At 37.2% G+C, this 23155-nt stretch overlaps 2 protein-coding genes and 1 long non-coding RNA gene across 9 annotated transcripts in view; 2 read left to right on the top strand and 1 right to left on the bottom strand.

Moving 5' to 3' along the window:
* LOC121874098 (protein LSM14 homolog B-like) overlaps positions 1-9794 on the top strand; it is a 30700-nt gene extending 20906 nt beyond the window's left edge. For 2 of the 5 annotated variants that reach the window (XM_042378017.1, XM_042378015.1), the window contains exons 4-7: positions 3641-3785; positions 4869-5390; positions 7763-7918; positions 8302-9794. In XM_042378017.1, the coding sequence (XP_042233951.1) occupies positions 3641-3785; positions 4869-5390; positions 7763-7918; positions 8302-8443 (965 nt within the window). In that variant the 3' untranslated portion in view covers positions 8444-9794. Of the gene's footprint in view, positions 1-3628; positions 3786-4868; positions 5391-7762; positions 7919-8301 lie in introns of all 5 variants that reach the window. The other 3 variants (XM_042378016.1, XM_042378013.1, XM_042378014.1) reach the window with 2 other exon arrangements.
* A 145-nt stretch (positions 9795-9939) lies between these two features.
* Positions 9940-12642, bottom strand: LOC121874100. The gene is made up of 2 exons (XR_006090366.1): positions 12605-12642; positions 9940-11507 (listed from the first exon to the last, which is right to left on the bottom strand). It is a non-coding gene; the product is annotated as an uncharacterized LOC121874100 (long non-coding RNA).
* Positions 12631-23155, top strand: part of LOC121874099 — a 59267-nt gene continuing 48742 nt past the window's right edge. Inside the window, exon 1 of one of the 3 annotated variants that reach the window (XM_042378020.1) lies at positions 12631-13028. In XM_042378020.1, the coding sequence (XP_042233954.1) occupies positions 12946-13028 (83 nt within the window). In that variant the 5' untranslated portion in view covers positions 12631-12945. The remainder of the gene's footprint in view (positions 13029-23155) is intronic. The other 2 variants (XM_042378019.1, XM_042378018.1) reach the window with 2 other exon arrangements.

Raw genomic sequence — 23155 nt, 5'->3', positions numbered from 1 at the left:
TACTGACTACTGGGTATCACAACTGTCCTTCATCCTTATCATGCACTTGTCACTTATTCTTAGTTGCTGTTATTAACTGACTTTGTAGTTATTCCATGAAGAATAAATGGTACATGTGCATATAGTGACATACATGACACCTGACAACCATATGGGGTGGGGAGATTCAGGTGTTGGGATACAATATGTGACTGGCTAAGGACAAGGGTGGAGGAAACCCTAGATTTGTCAGCACAGTGTGGCTGAGTATCATAGGATTCTTCTGAAATATATCTGGTTGAAAGGTTGTAGTGTTAAAACTTTGGGATGTACAGTATTAGAACATTGTATGTTGGACACAGGCACAGTATACTGTATTAGCATAGCTTGTAGTATCCATGAGTGTTTGATAATTTCGCTGATTGTAGGAGTAGTATTTATAAGTAAAAATTACTTTTTTCTTCGTTCAATATTTTTTTTAGCTGGCTGTACTAGCCCCGCAATCGTAGCAGCCGATTGGCTCGTATATAATGTGTGATTAATTTTGTTATATTGCAAATAAATCCATGTAAAACTGTTAAACATACCCATATGTGGCCCAATTTAATGCTGAATTTAATGTATGTAAAGATATAATTGCTTGAAAACATTAATTTTCAAGACACTAGTGGAAATTTTTTTTAATAAATATTTACCATTGAAGTCACAAACAAGGCTTTTACAGAACACATTTGCCATTACTTCTCTTTTCACTAATTATGTATATCAAAACAAAAGATGCCAAGTATATAATGCAAAGGAAAATAATGACCATTATATAATGAGTATACTCGAGTGTAAATGCCACATATTCGCATACAGGTGTCCTTGAAGGGGAGGTAGTGCGCTTGGCAGAAGAGCCGTTGAACTGAGTGGCAATTGAAATACAGTACAGGTATTTTTATTCAGGCTCTGTACTTTATATCGATCAAAGGATGGGGAGAAATTTTCTCATTGAGAGTTTTTATAAATATGCAAGTGCATAAACAGATAAAAACATGTTAACACAATATTTTATAGGCCATTCCCTCTCTCGATTTTGTTAAGATGGGAAAATGTGAAACTATAAAAATAATTAGGACATCAATCATGCGATGTTAAGATCAGCTGAGCGGCTCTTCTGTCAAGTGCACTACCTCCCTGTAACATTCGTCTTAAATGACATCTTTATGTGAATGGTGTTTATACTTTAATCTAATTATTATAAAATGGTCATTATTATCCTTTGCTTAATATGTTTGGTGTCATTTGTCCTCATATACATAATAATTGGTGAAAAGAGAAACCGTATATACTCGTCTATAACCCCCCCCCCTCGTTTATAGGTCGACCCCGATTTTTTGACCAAGAAATCGTTAATTTATGATGTTCCTCGTTTACAGTTCGACCCACGTTTTTGAGGGTAATGGAACAACAAAACTTTCAGTAAAAACGCTCTACGTCCTATAAACTGAGGCTCGCCATGCCTGAAACACCGAGTGCCGAAGGCAAATTGTTTACCATTTATTATTACGACACTTTACACTGAAACGCGGGTAGTTTCAACAAAAATATTGTATATTTCCATTCAAGTCATTTAGGAGGGAATATTATTGTAATACAACAGTTATTTAACTAAACCATTCGAAAAGTGATTACGGTAACATCTTTTGAATGAAAGAAAGCGAAAGTCATTGTTTTCGTCACGATTTTATCCCACTTTCCACTGTAATACGTATGTAATTTCAGCAAAAATATTACATTTCTGTGAATGCATTATATCAAGCACAGTATGAATAGAATATCATTGTAACATAACAGAATTTTAACCGAAAACTATTAAAAAAACGAGTAACATCTCGAGAACATCGGAAGCTTGGGTAAAGTCTTTTGTTTTCATCATGTATTTTATCCTATTTTACATTGAAATACATCACATTTCAGCAAAACTACTACTTATTTCCGAGAATATATTCATTCGGGCGCAGTTTAGGTAAAATATACGTGTGATGCAATAGTTTTTTAACTGAAAAAGATTCGAAAAACACGTACCCTCTAGCCCTGTTCAAGGAGAGGACTGGGAGAAGCTGTTTGGTGCTGCAGACGATGACAAGGAAAATGATTTTGATGGATTTTAATGAAAATATTCCGAAATATGGTATCATAGTATTTATTCAAGCCAATTAGGATAGAATATTATTGTAATACAACAGTTTTGTTTTTAACTGAAAACCATTCGAAAAGCGATTACGGTAACATCTTTTGAACGAAAGAAAGCGAAAGTCATTGTTTTCATCACGATTTTATCCCACTTTCCACTAATACGTACGTCATTTCAGCAAAAATATTACATTTCCGTGAATGCATTATATCAAGCACAGTATGAATAGAATACCATTGTAATATAACAATATTTTAACCAAAAACTATTAAAAAACGAGTAACTCCTCTTGAACATCGGAAGGTTAGGTAAAATCTTTTGTTTTCGTCATGTATTTTATCCTGTTTTACATTAAAATACATCACGTTTCAGCAAAACTACTATTTATTTCCGAGAATATATTCATTCAGGCGCAGTTAAGGCAAAGTATACATGTGATGTAACAGTTTTTTAACTGAAAAAGATTCGAAAAACACGTGTACCATCTAGCTGATACACTCGACAGCTGGTGGTGCGTGATGCATCGTTGTAAACAATAGGAGGTTGAAGTAGATTACTGGGTATTATATTAAGTGTGAAATATCGAAAAGGTTTTTATTACCGGTATTTTTTGTAGATCAATGAGAACTGTGATACCGTATATGATATAAGTTAGCCTGTGCTAAGAACTTCAACATAGACTACTGAAAGCATGTTGTAAGGCAATTTAGCCTATTGTAAGTTAGTGAGCTTCATTTGCTGAAGGAAGTGCACACCTTTTCATTACTAATTGGTACATATTTTACGTTTCCAATGTTTACTGGCAGTAAATGGTAAATATTTTTCATGTCTGAAGCTAAAAGTTGCTCCTCGCCCTTCCCATCATGCACGGATTCAACCTAACAAAACTATTACGCATGTATAGGACGACCCCCAATTTTTTGCCTAAAAATTTGGTCTTAAAAACTCGAACTATACACGAGTATATACGGTAGTGGCCACGAATGTGTTGTGTAAAAGCATGAATTTGTTTGTGACTTCGACTAAATTTTCTTTACACTATTTAAAATGATTTTTCCCCACTCTTATTTGAAAGTTAATGTTTTTTGAGCAGTTATAACATTAGACATTAAATTCAGCAATAAAGCGAGCCAGAATTGGGTGGTTCTTAGCAGTTACAGTTATTTGCAATGTTGGTAGTAATCGGACATTATGAACCAATGAGCCACGAGGGGGGCTCTGAGCCTATTACTGTTGACAAAAAAATGACTATAGCTACAATCTTATTAAGTTTCCAGTAAATGATTATGGATTAATGTTTGTGGGACTATCTTATATTTGTTTAAAGCCACAGAATTGATGAATTGTTTTACTTAAAACATCAGTTGCTGTAATATGGATTTATTTGGAGTTGGCTTTTGGGTCTCTTCTGTTATATCACAGATTAATTAGAAACCATATATTAACAGAAGTGCATTTTGCTTTATGTTGGTATGCTGTCAGACATCCTAGTAGGATCTCGATCGTCCACACCCACTACCCGCAAGTCCCCCGTGTCTGATGCTGGAGTGCAGGTCTCCCCACCTCCCACTAGGGAAGAGAAAAAGAAGTCTCCACCACAACAACAAAGGCAGGCACAGCAAGAAAGGTAATTTTTTTAAAAATTGTTATGGTTTTCTAGCCAGAAATTGTGTACAGTATGCCCCCCAAGTCTGTGGATTTTTACATCGCGGTTCTCAGTTATTTGCGGATGACACCCTGATTGTACCCAAGAATGGCTGTGGGTAGTTTTAAAGTTGCCGTTATTTATGCAGCTGGGACAGGGAGCCATTCGTTCTAGAGACAGTAATTTCCTTTACCTGTAGTGTGTGTGTGTGTGTGTGTACACACACAAAACACATATAAAAAATAATAATGGGAAACTATTCTCGCAAATAATCAGAAACAAATTTATTAAAAATGCGAGTCTTCCCTCAAGTCTGTGCTCTATTACTTTCTTAATAGAGTATGGACTTGAGGGTAGCCTCTCATTTTTAATAAATTTGTTTCTGATTTTGTGAGGATTTTCTAAATATTATTTAATACTACAGGTAAAAGAAATAATTATCCTAAGGGCAAACACAAAGGGAATATGTATTTCTTTCTTTGTACACAAGTAAAAATGTAACACCCCCCACCCCCCGATCTGCAAATATTATTTGCGGATTTGGCGATTCGCGGCCATTTTCAGAACCTAACCCCCGCGAATTTGGAGGGCCCCCTGTACCAGTATCTTTGGAATTAATCAGATGTGTTAATAGCTGACAATATTTTATCATCCTTGGGGAAATCCTCTTTCTATCTGGAGGAAAGTTTCAGAAGTGGTGTGTATGCATTGAAAACTTGTTAAACATGACTAATTTTGGAGGAAACAAAGTCTGACAACACGTTCCTTTCCCCCCATGAACATCAGAAGCATTGCAATTACTTTTTTTTAAGGGTTGATTATCCTAAGTTATTTGATAAGATGTAAAAATTGTCTTGTGTTTTAGACCTTGTTTACTTCACACTTGTGTTATTGTAGAAATACAGTTAAGAAAGGTAGTATTTACAACTACAAAAGGATTGTTGATTCACTGGGTACAGGATAATGATATAAAATTGTGCCACAGGAAGAAAAACAAGACCATGCTTTTATGGAAGGAATTCTTTAATTATTCATTCATATTACTGAACCCAAGGTAATTTTCAGCAGACCTCAAAGGAATGGTAACCAAGGTGGCCAAAATCGTCGCAGTAATCAACAGCAGACACAGCAGCAGATGGTGCAACAGCAAGCTCAGCAACAAAACCAACAGCAGCAACCACAACAGAACCATAGCCAGCAGCAACAGTATCATAATAATCAGTACTATCAGTATCACCAACAGCAGTACCAGGGGAGGGGTGGTGGATTGAATCGTGGCCGTGGAAGTAGAAGAGCCTCTGGTCAGCGCGGCAGAGGACAGATCTTCAACCAAGGTAGTCGGCAGAGACAGTTCCAGGATCGGCAGTTGTTTGAAAAAGACTATGACTTTGAGCAAGCAAATGAGGAGTTTGAGGAGCTTAGAAATCAGCTTGCAAAAACAAAGATTACAGAGAATGGTGACAAAAAGGATGATTCTGGACATGAAACAGCTGGAGGGGACGATGTGGATGATCAGTCAACTTTTTATGATAAAAGCAAGTCTTTCTTCGACAGTATTTCTTGTGAGGCTATTGAGCGCAGTAAAGGGTAAGGATTTTTCTTGTGTGTATGCACTGGTCTCATGCATGCTTGTGTATACTTTACAGTATATATATATATATATATATATATATATGTTCTTTCGTCACACATCATACCTTTACATACCTCTTGCTCACATACATATCATTGTGATGTTACAATTTGCTGTCATAAACACAGGAGTGCAAGAACAAATATTTGAATGCATCCAATAGTCTGGGAATTCAGGGAGTAGCTTATTCTTGAGAAATTTACTGAGGTCCAATGATCTCTTAACCTTGAACAGTCACATTTATATAAATTGGAATCTCCTTTTCTTGCTGCAGAATTGTGGGGTCTAGATGTGTGATGGAAGCATAACTAATGTTTGTACTGTAGTTTAGCTTCTGTAATCAGTGTGAAGTAGACATTACAGTTGAACTAATCACATAATCTAGGACCAATCATTCTCCCTCTATAATAAAACCGGATTTTAAAATCGATACATATTGAGCGACCAACTGGTTGCGACTGGTAAAGTTCTTGTGGCTGCTACTACTAACTTCTTTTTACCGGTAAGAATTGTGCTGTATCGTAAATGGAAGGGGCAAGAGATACCATTTAACATAAATCAAAGTACCCAGCACTCGGTCTAACAACATTGTCTCGTGCAAGTCTGGGGCCGGATGCACTGACAAATTTTAAAGTCACACTGCTGGTGCACTTGCCCAATGCAAGTACAATGCATTCTCCAAGGTAACACTGCTTTTAGCGTAGTGTGTGGTCCATTATGAATTTTGATCATGTTATACATCTTTAAAAAAAAAGCCCCATCATTTAGTTATTTTTCTTTAAATTAAAATTTTTATGATTGGTGCTTTGTACCTCCAACTTCTTTTGTTTACACAAATTTGCAAGGGTAACGATTACACCCCCCCTACACACACACACACACCTCCTCCTTTACCTCTCTGTCTAAGTATGAAGAAAGAAGGTAAGAGAAATAATGTAAAGATTATTAATGAAAATGGAATATGATTGAATGAAAGTAGAAATAGAAACTACAGTATAAATAGAAGACTAAAGCAGAGAAAGTAAATAAATAGAAAATGTGGGGATAAATAAACCTCAATTGTGATTTTGTTGATTTACAACTAATATTGTGTGGCTGTAGCATTGTGGTGAGTGTGATCTTGTGTGCATTTCCAGTGGAGTAGTATTGTATCATAGCTTCCGCTCTGCGATTGGGTGAAGGGGCTGTAAAATATTTGTAACATGGTTGCCGATTGGTTGACGGATGTAGTCTTGGCTACAACAATCATAAATTCGGTGTCGGCATGCAAATTTTAGTTTTCATTTAGCCCTCACTTAAGATTTTTGGCCAAGTGAGCTATCGTGGCAGACTCGAGTCAAATGTTAGTACATCCGGGCCCTGGTCAAGTAGTCAGGCTCTGAAGTTTCCAAAATAATATACGTATACTATTAAGATTGAAAGTGCACGAGTACCTAGTATCACTGACTAACAAATTACCAGATTTGTTGAAGGAAGTTTTATAGTTACTAGATTTAACGGAGTTTGAATACAAATTTCTGTGTACAGTAATACCTCGATTAACCGACCTTCTGATTAATCGCCGATCCTGGATCCCTAAAAAAAATTTTTTCCTTTTTTTTTCTTTTTTTTTTTTTACGGGGAATAGCCCATCCGGGCACAGGTCACTGACCCACATCGGGGCCTGGGGGGCGATAATGTAATAATAATAATAATGCATTATTATAATAATAATAATAATACATTGTTATAATAATAATAAAGAACCATAAAGAAATGCAAAAATTAAAAAAAACATCAAGAGTGAGAAACAATATACCTATATGTATGTTGTGTTGCCAATAGTAAGAGAAATAATTGAGACCCTGCAATTGTGTGTAAATGAGGTAGAAAGTCAGATCAGCAACCTGGGACTTGGTCACAATTTTCGTGATGCCTTATGTTCTTTGACTTTTCCATTTTTTATTCACGGTTTCTGTGCTGGTTCATATTTATTTACTAAAGTGGTTAATGTTTTAAAGCAAATTATATTGAAATATGAATGGCAAATGAATAAAAATGAATAGACTTAAATGAGATAGGTTAGGGATAGGTACATTGAAAATGTATGTTTTATTTCCGTAGAGTTTGTTTACTATTAACCGACCTTTCGGATTATCCGTCGGCCCCTTCCCTCCCATATGTGGGCAGTTAATCGAGGTTTTACTGTAATTGTGCTTGTGATACTTGTAAACAAACATTGTCATCTCTCAAAAATTGCATATATCTGTATATTTTTGTTCTATATCACATAGTTTGACTAGTTGTTCTATTTTACTGTAAACAATTTGGCATCATAACTTTACAGGAAGAGTCAACGTCCAGATTGGAGGCTTGAGCGCAAGATTAATGTGGAAACCTTTGGTGTGAGTTCAGCAAGGAGAGGTTACTACCCTCGTGGACGTGGAGGTTACTACCGCGGTGGCTACTATCGCACTTATAATTACAACCAAGGATATTACAGGTATGGTGATGCTTCATGGATGTTTTGGTCATTTTATAAGCATTGGCTATATCAAGTTGTAAAGTATTTCTCATTAATAAAGCTTTGAAAAGCCCTCTGCACCTCGAAATTTAAATAATTATTCTTTAGTAGGAAGTTTGTGTAATTTCTTGTTGGTCAATATGTTCAAAATCAAATTCTCCTCATTTAGAAGTTGTTCAAAGGAAAGATTGTGTATTAATAGTTGTTTGAGTGCCTTGCAATCCTTAACAGGCCACCAGGATCACTTGTACACTCAACTTTTATAAAAATTCATGCTTTCTCATTTTTTAAGATTTATTTACCATCTTCGTTATACTGTTGTTACACAAACACTAAGAGTATTCTAAACATTTTCTCCTTAGGGGTGGGAGTGGTGGATATCGTGGCGGCAGAAGTAGTGGAGGTAGAGGTGGAATACCAAATGTAAATGGAATGTCACAACGAGGAGGTGGAGCTGGGAACTCATATGCATCTGCAGTCAGGAATTCCACGCCGACTAAGTAGTCATGTGAATTACAATGACACTGCACCTTCCTAGGATAAACAAATGAAATGTAGAAACTAATAATATTCTTGGATAAATGTGCCTAGGTAAAGGAAATGATTTAAAGCTTTAATTGATGCAAATGGACCTCTCCTTCTTTTTGGTGTTTGATGCTATGGGTGAATATAGATTAGAAATAAAAAAGTTAAGGTGCAGCAACATACAAAATGTAAGTAGATTTGACCATTCTAACAAAAGTTAGAAAGTATTAAATTCGAGTATTTTGGTTATACAACTCAATTCGCTTATTGAAAAAAAATTTTTTTTGGAGCATGGTGATTGCTTTAATGATTATCTGTTGACAGATAGTGTAATATGAAAAGTATACAAGGTCCATGTTTTGTAGAGAAGACTTGACCTGTTCAGATTATGGAAAGAAGTGACTGGATAGAAAGGTTCTGGAATGCTTACAGATAAGGATTCAGTTGGTGTGTTATTTGGAAAGAGGAATGGAAGAGACTGGAAATGGGAATGTACAAGATAAGTTTGTGAAGGATTTGTTGAACAGGTTTTTCTTTTCATGGTGATATTTGGTGTTGGTTGCAAGCCAGCAGCATTTCTTAGTCTTCTGTAGGTGCAAGGAACTTGGATTATTCAGTGGCTGCATGATTGCATGCCATTGTTATGCTAAGACATGTATGCAGTTCCTTTTTGTCTGGCAAGTGAAACAAAATCAGTATAAAGAATGTACAAATAGGGCCCTCCTGTTAAGTGATAGAATGCATTAGATAATAATTGGAGCCTGCCAGTGATTAGGGGTACTTAGGTCTGGTACCATAAGCAAGGGGCCGAGGAAGACTAAATTACAACAAATGTAAACTGATAGGGGAAAATGGCATAGCCCTATAGAAACTTGATTTTTATTTGTGAATCATTTTAATAGTTTAACTTCACAGGCTGAATTTATTTATTTTTATGGAAAGTTTTTTGATAAAAGTTTTTCTTGTAGTAAAAAGCCCCTTCTCTTATATTTACTGGGTAGGCTATAACCACTTGTTTGGTGAGTCAGCCTGGTCATCTAAAATGTGATAATGGAAAAATCACTTGGTAAAATCCCTAAATGTAGGAAGATTCAGCTCCATACACACAAGTTTGGAGCAAAATGTACACTGGAAGGAAAAGTCATCAATATTGTATCCTCCATAACACTGCCCCTGCTGATGATAATTGGCAGCATCAGACAGTATTGGCTCAGCAGTACAGGGGTCAGTCAATGGACGCCACCATCGTCCCCTAAGGTATGTGGAGTTCATCGTCCACATCAAAAATGTGCTTTTGAACATCTATTTTTACAATAAACGGTAAAGCACATGTTTGTTTTATTTACTTTGGGTTGAATGTGGACACATTTAGGCTTAAGTGAATTTAGCACATTGCAGTACAGTAATGGAAATACAGTACAGTACCTGATACCTATATGGTTGCAAGGGTGTAAGGAATTTTAAAGTGGTGGGAATATTCAGGAATTCTCATTTCATTTTAAGTGAGCAATTTTCACAAATGCATAACAGTGCAGTTCTGTACTTATGCCATGGTTAGGGCTGTGGGTGTGCTGGATTTATGAATGCCAAGATGCATCGGACAATTGACTGGACAGTTTACTGTAACAAACAAAAATTAATAAAATCAACAACTGTATTAACATACCACCCACAACACTAGGTCTATCAATTGGCTGGAACTTGTTAATAAAGCAGGTTGCCAATTTACATGGGGGTTATGTTCCTAGAGATGAAAGTTTTCCATGATGAATTTCAGCAATAGTATATCCTGTTATGGCAAGTAAACCCTCACTCATACAAGTTCTTCAACCGAATAGTTACTAGAATCTACCATTTTATTATCAAGGATTATTTTTCATCTTCCCTCCTGAATTTTTTCCAGGGAGTTGATAGCTAAACCGAACAATTGCAGATCTTTGAATCAAAGGTGTTAAAATTTAAATTGGTAAGTGAACGATCGCTAAACGGCTGTTACCTGTCTACTTTAGCTAAGCTGAGAAATCTGGATCCTTTATAGTATGTAGCTGGTGGTCGAGAGTGATGAGACTTTCTTGCAGTGCCTTTCTAAATTGTCATGTCTGTGACAAAGTACTAGAACATTGATAACCTAATTAGTTTGGTTGGTATCACAAAGATAGAATAAAGATGATAGATTGGCAAAGTTTGTTTGTCCAATATAAAAAAGTGTCGTGCCTCCAATGGGAATGTTTCCACATGCCATACATAAAACTTGTTAGTACTGTAGTTTGCATTGGAATGTTTACTACAAAGCATGCGAGTTGAAAAATAATCTCTTGTGTGATCTACAAAGCTTGGAGATTACTAACTGCATATGTTATAAATTCATGCATCCTCCTAACTTGGATACATGCTTATCAATGATAATTTTAAATATAGCTTACAGGTTGCAATAAGCATAGCTTATAATTGAGTATATAAGTTGTAAAATAATCTCTTTAAGAGGATTACAGACATACTGTATAGTGTTTTACATATATGCTTTCTCATAACTCTTGTTGGTTCCACACACCAGTACATTACAAGTCGATCGTGACCATATCGAAGGGACATTCTGTTGTTGGGAATCCTTTCTGCAAAGTATTTCTCCTGCTCAAGAAAAGTTGTGCTAAAACAAGATACTGTGGTATGGAGTACAATAATAATGAGACAGTAGGCTGCACATTCCATTAATTATTGCAGAACCGTATGTCTTATCACATGGAAGACTTTCTTCATTCCCAGATTTGAGATAAAAAATTACTATGTTCAAGTCTAACCTAAGAGTTAATAAAGTAAGGTGATCTTGATATTGTTTCTTAGGTCTAACACATGATTCGAGCCTCTAGGTATTGTGCTCGTCCTTAGTCTAAAATTCACACGAGTCGTGCAAATGTACGGTGTCTGGGAGGAAGGAGCGTCGGATGGCGACCATTGTTTATTCTGTAGAGATCCGAATGTAAACGACACTTGTCATAACAGGCGTCTTGTCAATGGCTGCCGGGCAGCTGTTGAACATCTCGTACTGCAGAGTAAATGGAAAATAATGTCAGGCAGTTATGGGACATCCCACAGCAAAGGATATAGAAAAAGCGTGTATGGAAGGTATTATTATTAAGATGGAAATTATCGCATTAAAGGGATCACAACCCGCCAAAGCTGTAAAATAGTGTACAGTCGGAGTTGCGCTATATTACTTAATTCAAAAGGTGAACCACTCTGTCTTCAAGTGGTTTATCACATTGCATTAACATAAATTGAAGTTAATGTTTATTTAGTGTAAATTTTCACTGATTGTGTGTGAGTGCAACTTTGTAATTTATTTAATATTACTTATTTTAAGGAAGTATGTTACATATAAGAATGTATATCTTTATATTTAAGAGTTAAATGAAAATTCCAAGTAAAATGTCTCTGCAATTGTCACTGAAACACCTTGACGTTATCTAGCTGATCTCGGGGTCACCTCGAGAGGTTACTCTGATAGTGTGAAATTTTTTAGTGATCTTTTCTATTCATTGTAGTTTACAAGAAACCTTGTTTATCGACTTCAAAAGGGTCATTAATTGTGATTGATAGGCATATTAGCATTGACTCTATTATATTTACACCACATTTTATTATTTACTGTTAATTACTCATCACACTGTTCAACACTGTACTATGGTAAAACTATATGTGCTAGACAACTGACCAGAAATTTCTTTGAAATCTTTATTTGACATTTTATTTTGTTATCCCTAAACACATGCCAGAACGAAAGTGCAAATTCACTGCAAAACTGAAGATAAAATTCAAGTGTTTTTGAAGTGGTTGAGAAAAATGGGAGCTGAATATGATTTCCAAACTTCAGCAAAATTTACAGATTATTTTGTAAAACCAGGCAGCAATCAGAGGATGCTTTTACTGCAGCATATACAGTGCAACTTTATGTATATAACATTAATACAACACAAAGTAATAGATACTGGTACAAATACCCACTTCCCCCTACTTGGCAGAGTGTCCTCTTTTTTTAATGTTCAAATATCACCACACACTTTATCTAATCTACTGCAACACACCCTTACTTTACCTGCTATAACACCCTTACCTAACCTACTATAACACACAACCTTATACCTCGTGTATTTGGAACTGCAATTACAGTCGGTGGGAATCGGTGAATAGCAAGCATAAAACCAGTAATAAGTGATAACTATGATAAGAGTGTGTAATCTTATCAATGTTGTGTTTGTAGTATGGTTGGGGAGGTAGAATGTGGTTGGCAGATAACATTTGAAGGTATGGTGCCCAACCTGCTGCATTGTACAATACGTACCTGCATTTTCAAGTGAGAGATATAACCACGATAATACAATTTATGATTATACGCAGTACTGTAGATATGGACACTGATATGTGTTATTAATGTTATAGTGAGAGTTGCATCATTTAAGAAGAATTTTGAAGGTGAATTTAGCATGAAGCTGATTTCTCAGCAGTTACTGGGGCTGGGAAGAGCTGTGATTCTTCTAGCCAGTGTAATGCTCATCATGGAACTGAGGTATGGTGCATTATAGTTCATGGTGCTGTAGTTTGGTGCATTATATAGTTCATGGTGCTGTAGTATGGCACATTATAGTTCATGGTGCTGTAGTATGGTGCATTATATAGTTCATGGTGCTGTAGTATGGTGCATTATAGTTCATGGTGCTGTAGTATGGTGCAAGGTTGGAAAAAATCATGATTTTTAAAAAAGAAAAAAAAAATTGATTAATTTGATTTAAATCGGATTTTTTTATTTAAATCAATTTATTTGATTTTTTTACTAATTGCATTAAAATAGTATTTTTAAACCATAAAATCAGTATTTTTCAACCAAAGCTTATTCAGGATAATAAACAGAAAATTGGCATTAAGATGTTTATGCAGTAGATTACCAATGGAATTTAACAATAATATTCTTTTTGTAAAATAAAAGAAAACTGGTAACATATCTTACATTTGAGTGCACAAATCCAAATGTAATAATGAAATTTAACATAAATGCTCTTATAGGATTACAGTGTTTCAAAAATTAATAGGTAACTTAACTTCTTCAAGTCAACAGAATAATATTCTCATTTTGTAAAAAAAATAATACTGGTAACAAGTTTATTTTCTTAAATTTGTAGGATTATAGTGTACAGGTATTAAGAATTACCGGTAATAACTTCAAGTCAACACAATATTCTCATTCTGTAAACAACAAAAATAGTTCAAAACATTTAAATTAGCTTAGTTGAACATTGAAATGCTTATGTACTGTGACAAGCTTAAATGCCTTTTCCTGTCCTAGGCAATTTCTTACCTTTGAGTGTACAAATCCATATGTGGAAAAAATTCTCTCAACCCCTGCTGATGATGCAACAGCTGTAAATAATTGCCTAGGAACATCCATTACATTTTCTGTCATATCATTGGCAAAATACTGCCACCAAGCAAGGGGTGAGAGAGATTTTACAACATCTTTACCAAAATAGAGCTCTTTAAATGGTGCACTTCTTCCATGGAAGGACATTAATGTTGAAAGGAAATGTGGAAGAGACTCGCACACATACTGTTCTGCAATGTCTCGCTGCTCAGGAGTCAGATGTCTGCCCTGATACCTTGGATCTATCACATTAGCTAGAAAATGGGCAGGTGTCAATGCTACTTTGATTCTTTTTTCAAAATTATCCATATCCTTCTTATCTGTTAAATACTCCTTAATATCAGTTTTCGGTTTTACCCAGATTTCTACAGCATCACTTAATAGGGTATGTTCTCTCTGGACACAGTCCAATGCCACAGCAATAGGCTTAAGTCTCTCTAAATAGTCTTCTGCAGTTCTTTTTAATGCCTTATCATTAACTTTCCTTTCAATTTTCTTATCAATGTCTTCACTATTTTCTTTGCACACTTTGACAAGGGTCTCCCAGTTCTTCAAATTAGATTCAATAGAATCTGTCACTGTGTTCCATCGTGTGTCTGATAGCATTACTAGCATTGTTCCTCCTGCTCTTCTATACAAAGATCCTGGGATGTGAAGATTTCTGAAGTACTTAATGGTATCAGTAATGTGCTCCTTAATGTTCTTGATTTGCAGGTCTTGTGAAAGCAAATTTAACAGGTGTACAGAGCAACCATATGTTATAATGGATTTATCTTGTCCAAATTCACTTCTCATTTTTGCCATATTAGCAGCATTATCTGTTACACAGCTTCTTACTGTGCATCCAAATTTGTCTTCACACTTTTTTGTAGCACACTCAGCCAATTTCAACAGATATTCAGCTGTGTCTTGATTCTGTGTCTATAGAGTCAACAAGATAAATACGGTTGTCCGCTGTTAAAGTTATACATACTATAGGCTCATTATGGACATTACTCCATCCATCCATGGCCATGCAAACTGTTTTCCCACTAAGTTCTTCTGAATAATTCTTAATCACTGAATCGTAGGGTTGATCCAAAAGAGACCTTCCAATTTGATGTCTATTAGGTGAAATATATCCTGGTCTTAGCATTTTAATCATCTTTATAAATTCATCGTGCTCCACTGTTCGGAAGGGTGACTATGATCAAAGTTTCGCAAAACTGGAGAGAACAGACTATAGTATAGTACAGTACATAATTATGTAAATCCAAATAATGTTATTAGCCTGCTGCATTGCATATACTTTTCAATCATGTAGAATAAAAAGAGAAAACAGTTATTAGTAAAAAAATCATTTTGATTTAAATCATGATTTTTTTACTCTGATTTAAATCGATTTAAATCATAACAACCCTGATTTTGTGCATTACTGTATATAGTTCATGGTGCTGTAGTATGGTGCATTATAGTTCATGGTGCTGTAGTATGTTGCATTATAGTTCATGGTGCTGTAGTATGGTGTGTTATAGTTCATGGTGCTGTAGTATGGTGTGTTATAGTTCATGGTGCTGTAGTATGGTGTGTTATAGTTCATGGTGCAGTAGTATGGTGTGTTATAGTTCATGGTGCTATAGTATGGTGAATTATAGTTCATGGTGCTGTAGTATGGTGTGTTATAGTTCATGGTGCTGTAGTATGGTGTGTTATAGTTCATGGTGCTATAGTATGGTGCATTATAGTTCATGGTGCTGTAGTATGGTGCATTATATAGTTCATGGTGCTATAGTATGGTGCATTGCAGTTCATGTTGCTGTAGTATGGTGCATTATAGTTCATGGTGCTGTAGTATGGTGCATTATAGTTCATGGTGCTGTAGTATGGTGTGTTATAGTTCATGGTGCTGTAGTATGGTGTGTTATAGTTCTTGGTGCTATAGTATGGTGCATTATAGTTCATGGTGCTGTAGTATGTTGCATTATAGTTCATGGTGCTGTAGTATGGTGTGTTAAAGTTCATGGTGCTGTAGTATGGTGTGTTATAGTTCATGGTGCTATAGTATGGTGCATTATAGTTCATGGTGCTGTAGTATGGTGTGTTATAGTTCATGGTGCTGTAGTATGGTGTGTTATAGTTCATGGTGCTGTAATATGGTGTGTTATAGTTTATGGCGCTGTAGTATGGTGTGTTATAGTTCATGGTGCTGTAGTATGGTGTGTTATAGTTCATGGTGCTGTAGTATGGTGTGTTATAGTTCATGGTGCTGTAGTATGGTGTGTTATAGTTCATGGTGCTGTAGTATGGTGCATTATAGTTCATGGTGCTGTAGTATGGTGTGTTATAGTTCATGGTGCTGTAGTATGGTGTGTTATGGTCAAATGCATCAATTTCATCATGCATGCAACAGTCAAACTTAAACTATAATTTACAGTAAATTTATAAGGTGATTCTTACTGATGTAAGTGTACCAATGCATCGATTTCATCATGTGGAACTGGCTAACATAACCTAACCTAACCAAGTTACATAAAGGTGCTGGGCTTCGGAGGACGTTAGTTAGTGCCCCGAACCCCCAGTTATTTGCCTGGGCACCTCCAGAAGTCCTCCTCAATTATAAGCACAAACTCTTCCTCACACTGGACAATTACCCAAATTTTACCCTGGTTATGGTTCATGGTACTGTACAGTAGTATGGTGTAGCTCACGGGACTGTAGTATGGTGTAGCTCATGGTACAGTAAAGTGGTATGGTGTGAGCTTATGGTATTGTAGTATGGTGTGGCTCATGGTACTGTACTGTAGAATGGTATGGCTCAGGGTACTGTACTGTAGTATGGTGTGGCTCATGGTACAGTAAAGTAGTATGGTGTGGGCTCATGGTACTGTAGTATGGTGTGGCTCATGGTACTGTAGTATGGTGTGGCTCATGGTACAGTACTGTAGTATGGCATGGCTCATGGTACTGTAGTACGGTGTGGTTCATGGTATTGTAGTATGGTGTGGGTTATGGTACAGTACTGTAGTGTTATGGTGTGGTTCATGGTATTGTACTCTAGTTTTGTGTGGATCATAGTACAGCATTGCAGTATGGTGTTTTTCATGGTATTGTACTGTAGTTTGGCATACCGTAGTTCATGGTACAGTATAGTTGCAGAAATGTATTCCTATACCCTTTGTAGTAACCTGTGACTCCAAATGGCCAACCTATATGACCTATAGCAAACCTTTCCACCAATCACGTCTGTCGTTACATGACCAATACCCATTCATTCATAAACAGTGATACTACTACTGCAACGTTGCCGTTTGGAGAGAGAGGTTACCACAGGAGGTGTAGAAACACATTTCCGCAACTGTACAGTACTGTAGTATGGTGTGGTTCATGGTACAGTACTGTAGTATGGTTGATTGTGTAAGGGGTTTATATTCTAGTCCAATGATTGTTGGAACTGTTTTGTTCAGTGTTGGGTTTGTTCACTGTATCTGAAGCAGGTGTTGCTCATGGGTAGTTTGAATCGAGTCATAGTGCGGGGTGTAACCACATGGCTGGCCACTCGAGTATTCCATATTATCATTTGTGGTTGATGGTTCCTATTGTGTTATTTGTATTTTAAGGATGCCTTGTGTAATCTTTTGTTAATTACACGTACTATGTATGTACAACTTAGTGTGTATAAATTGTACAACTATAATAGCATGTTGACTGTTACTATTAAATTAATGAAACAATATTCTAAATGTACTGTACTGTTGCAGTTTTTTTTAATGGTGACAGTGTGAACCGCTGCACTCCTAGCCTTGTATGTCAGCACGTCCAGGGCTGGATTAACCATTAAGCAAAATAAGCACGTGCTTAGGGCATCAAGGGAAGGGGGGCACCACAGAAATTTTCCATAGCCGGATTTACCATGGACCATGGACCATATGGTGCAAAACTGCAAATGGTGCAGCTGAACCAGGGCTCACAAAAAGAGGCCCACACATTAAATGAAAAAAATACATACATATATATAAAATGATTGTAGAAGACAATATTGAGTGTGCCTTTCCAAATGTTGATATTGGCTTTCGTATATTTTTAACATTAATGGTCACAAATTGCTCAGCTGAGCGTTCATTTTCTAAGTTGAAGTATATTAAAAATCCCATCAGAACAACTATGCAATAATAGGGTGTGTCATAGGAGGGAAGATCAGCTAAAACTAATGGCCCATCACTTTTTTGGTAGATTTTAGTGTATATAAACAGAAAATAATTTCAGTTTCAATATTTTGCAACCTTTTGCAAGGTAAATTTTAGCGTGAAATTTATCGAAAATCTAGCGTACAGCTGCATTAGTGCATTACAATTAAATAGTGAACATTGCTTTCTGACTTCATTCTTTAGCTGTAACTAACAATATTTTTCTGTTTCAGATTCACCAATGCATTTATAAGTTGATAATATTTGCGATGGCTCTTGTGTCAGGGCAGACAAAATCGCCATCTCAGTCACTATCTTGGGTCTGGGAAGGCTGAAGTGGAGTTGCCTACATTGAGATGCTTTGAGATATGAATTGTTTTTAATCAGGCAAATCAGTGAAAAGAACCAAGAACTTACACAAGCAAGACATTGCCAGTGATATGACCAAAAGCTGTCTTGGCACAGTACACTCTGGCTAACGCTCAGTTCAAGCCTCCAGTCATAACAAGTCAGAAGAAGATTAGTGAGAGACTGCTAGCCAGTTAGGAAAAGGCAAGAGATATCTCTCTTGGGAGAGGAAAACTTGCAGTTAAGGACAGCTTTGCCAAGCAACTGGACCAGTTATTTGACATAATTACTTGAAAGTGCCCAATTGTTCTCTGTCCTGAGTTTGGATGCGATTGTGACTGTAAATCCGAGGCCCACATCTCCTGTATTTGCAAGCGTGAACTGAAGATTCCTGTGATCGAACTGGCATTTGTCAAAGCACAGAGAGAGAAAACTGGCAGTATAGGGGCTCTCATGATTTCTAGCCAAGATATTCCGGAGTCCAAGAGACAGGAGGCTGCCACAGAGAGACAGAAGAGGAGAAGAGTTGCTGAGGAAAAGAGACTTGAGAAGGCCCAGGGTGAGGTAAAAAATGCCGATGATTGGAGTCAAGCTGATTCAGAGTTTAATGACTTCCCCATGGCTGATCCGAGTGCTGACCAGGAGAATGGTGACATCCGTAGCCAGAAAATAATGATCCCCAAAGCCTTCCAGGCATAAGATTCAAAATAGGAAAGATATCAGGCATAGCTCTGGCCAGCATGCGACACCACACTGGTCTCAGAAGGAAACTGCAGAATATGTAACTGCCTGGATTGGCGGTGGTTTGATAACACTGATGATATTCACCTGAAAGTGATAGATCATAACTAAAAGTAAGGAGGCTCAGGAGAAACTTGTCAGTAACCTAGAAGAGGAGTTTGATAAAGGATAAGAGAAAATGGAATCAATTGTTTGTTCTTTGATGGGAAAAGGGATGACACTAAAGTGTTCATGAAAGTTGGAGATTCTGACAAGTTGTTCCCTGCCATGGTGAAGGAGGAACACTACTCCTGCTGCAGTGAACCAGGAGGGAAGTATTTGTGGCATTTCACTCCAGAGAAAGATGACATCAGAAAACCAGCTGAGATAGTGGCAGATAACATTGTGAACTGGCTCAGAGAGAGGAACGTAGACCAGACCCTGCAGGCCATTGGAGGGACAGCACCAGCTCTGAACACAGGAGTGAGAGGTCATACAGTGGATAAATGAGAGGTGGGAGGCTGGTCTGGATTGTTGTGACCTCCACCCTTGAGTTGCCCTCAGACATCTGATCAGGAGCTGGATGGCCGCTCTTTCCAAACAACAGATGGTCTGGTCCTCTTGGCAGATGCTGGACTCTGCTGCTGAGTTAGAAATAAATCGGGCTTTAGAAAAATCACAGTTGGCCCTCCACTCGTTGAGCTTGCACATACTGTCATTGACGACCTGAGTACTGACCAGTACTATGGTTACATGATTTGCAGTGCCATCAAAACTGGGGTCATGCCTGATAGACTTGCCTACCTGCAGATAGGTCCAGTCTCACATTATAGGTGGCTCACAACGGCTCTCAGGTTCTGCAGAATTTGGGTCGCTCATCATAAACTGAAAGGGAACCAGCTTCACAACCTGAGACTTATTGTCCAATTCATCGTGAGTATCTACTTACTTAGGGTGGTTCAACACCAAAGGGTCTGAAGTCATCATTCTCCGAAGGTCGAGAGCATGTTCTCTTCCAGCAGGAGGCTCCTGAGGGAGTCAGCCAAGGAAGTTGGATTATTAGGTGAACTGTGAGGAGGTCTTCTAGTATGCTCATCGAGCAGTTCTGCAGACATAATGCTCTGCAGTAAGGATGAGGAGGAGAGAAGAGTGACGATCAAAAGATCTTGGATATGAGACTTATGAGAGAGGATCTGGGCATAGCCGAATCAGTTGATGTGATTCGGCTTCAGGGTCAGGAAGACTCCTGAAGTCAAATCTAGGTGCCAAGACCCTCACTGATCTCATAGTTCTGGATAACATCAGGCTGTGATGGCCCACCTGCAGCCTCACCAATGTTCCAAGTCAGAGCTTTCTGGACCTTCCCATGCATGTCCCTGCCTGGCCCCTCGCACACCAGAGTATAGGCGTTGTGTACAGCAAGTGGCCGAAGGCCAGCAGTCACCGATGTACAGCCAGGAGAGGAGGAAGGCTACATCCGAGGCTCGGGTGAAATCGAAGCAGGGAGGTGATGAGTAGAAACAAAACAAAAGAAAGACATATTCTTATGGTGTGCAGCAACTTACCGAATTAAGTAGTAAATAAAACGGTTTTTGTATTTGATGATTTTGTTTCTGAGAATATTAAATTTAATAAATGTGTCAAGATCATTAGTTTCACTATTCTGGATCATTTTCATCCCTAATAAATTAACTGATACATTACTTTGCTAAATAAACTGTTGAGTGGTGTTGGTAAAGAGGGTAGAATACTGAATTTTCGCCGTTTCAAGTTAAAAATTTACCTAGCAAAATAAAACTTTTTCAAATCTGAAGATATATCACATGATTCTGCACATAGAACTGCATCGATAGCCTGCATGGGCGATTTTTCAAACTCAAAAAAAAAAAAAAAATTAGCCTCCATTATGACACACCCTAATGCAAAATAAGGCAGGCTGGATGCCTTATCTCTACTAGTATAGAAGCAGATGTGTTACATAAGACTAGTTTTGAGGATCTGATCAAAGACTTTGCAATTAAAAAAGTAGGAGAAAACTTTTCAACTATAAATAAAGTGGACGTATACAAAAAATAAACATTATTTTTCATCCTACTGTAAATTTTGTTTAATTTCGAAAAATAACATTTTATTTCATGGTTTATTATTGTTTATATTTTGAATTAAATATATATGGGGGGGCACCAAAATCTTTTTAGTGCTTAGGGCTTCTAAGGGTCTTAATCCGGCCCTGAGCACGCCAGATAGGACACGATCAGCCCTAGCCTCTGCCCTGTTCCTCCAGGGTCTGTTATCAAGAACCTTTACCAGTTAGGAGGATGCTTGCTCTCCTGTAATTTTGTTGACAAGAAGACACCTATTTACCACCTGTGCTGCGTTGATACCTCCGGACATTTGTTCCGACCGGCAGTCTGTCACTTCCTTACCTACATATGCTTACAGTATGTTGCTCTGTACTGTCTTCATGTCGATTATCAGTGTTCAATATCCTTGGTGAAAGTGTTCCACCTAACACTAATCTTTAAAAGAACCAGAGGGAGTTAACATCTAAACCCTCGATAGGCAACACTGTTCTTAGTATTGTAGGATGGTAGGCAACACTGTTCTTAGTATTGAAGTACGGTGGGCAACACTATTCTTAGCACTATATTGCATTATGGTGGGAAACACTGTACTTAGTATTGTACTATGGTGGTCAACACTGTTCTTAGTATTATAGTATAGTGGGCAACGCTGTTAGTTATATTATAATGTGGTGAGAAACACTGTCCTTGTCACGGTATTGTACTATGGTGGGTAAGACAGTTCTTTGTACAGTATTGTATTATGGTGGTCAACACTGTTCTTGGTATAGTATTGTAGTATGGTGGTCAACACAGTTCTTTGTACAGTACTGTATTATGGTGGACAACACTGTTCTTGGTATAGTATTGTAGTATGGTGGACAACACTGTTCTTGGTACAGTATTGTAGTATGGTGGACAACACTGTTCTTGGTATAGTATTGTAGTATGGTGGTCAACACTGTTCTTGGTACAGTATTGTAGTATGGTGGACAACACTGTTCTTGGTACAGTATTGTAGTATGTTGGTCAACACTGTTCTTGGTACAGTATTGTAGTATGGTGGACAACACTGTTCTTGGTACAGTATTGTAGTGTGGTGGGCAACACTGTTCTTGGTACAGTATTATAGTATGGTGGGCAATACTGTTCTTGGTACAGTATTATAGTATTGTGGACAACACTGCTCTTGGTACAGTATTGTAGTGAGGTGGGCAACACCATTCTTGGTACAGTATTGTAGTATGGTGGGCAACACTGTTCTTGGTACAGTATTGTAGTATTGTGGGCAACACTGTTCCTGGTACAGTATTGTTGTGGTGGACAACACTGTTCTTGGTACAATATTGTAGTATTGTGGGCAACACTGTTCCTGGTACAGTATTGTAGTGTGGTGGGCAACACTGTTCTTGGTACAGTATTGTAGTATGGTGGGCAACACTGTTCTTGGTACAGTATTGTAGTGTGGTGGGCAACACTGTTCTTGGTACAGTATTGTAGTATGGTGGGCAACACTGTTCATGGTACAGTATTGTAGTATGGTGGGCAACACTGTTCTTGGTGCAGTATTATAGTATGGTGGGCAACACTGTTCCTGGTACGGTATGGTGGTTGAATTGAATTTAATTGAAAGTTTATTTAGCCAGAAAAACACAGATACAGAGTGGATAATAATAACAATATTAACATGGCTGAGCCAGTTGAGAACCTGAGCTCTCTTTTAGGCACCTGATATATACTATACATTTATCTCAAGTGAGTATTATGTAACATTTAGTAACATCTGGAATAGTATAATAATGTTACCCAGGTTATCATTTCAATATTAATTTTTTTTATTTTATTTTTTTTATTTTCGTTTATTTTTTATATATTTATATTATAGGCATACCAGTATACTGTACATAAATTACATTGTAATGAAAAAATATAAGTATAATGGGGGAGCAGTGACCGGGAAACCTTAGGGGGCGCGGTGGTGTTT

The sequence above is a fragment of the Homarus americanus genome, unplaced genomic scaffold (genome assembly GCF_018991925.1).
Source record: "Homarus americanus isolate GMGI-L3 unplaced genomic scaffold, GMGI_Hamer_2.0 scaffold49667, whole genome shotgun sequence".
Taxonomy (NCBI): domain Eukaryota; kingdom Metazoa; phylum Arthropoda; class Malacostraca; order Decapoda; family Nephropidae; genus Homarus; species Homarus americanus.
This window is presented reverse-complemented; position numbering and strand designations above follow the sequence as displayed.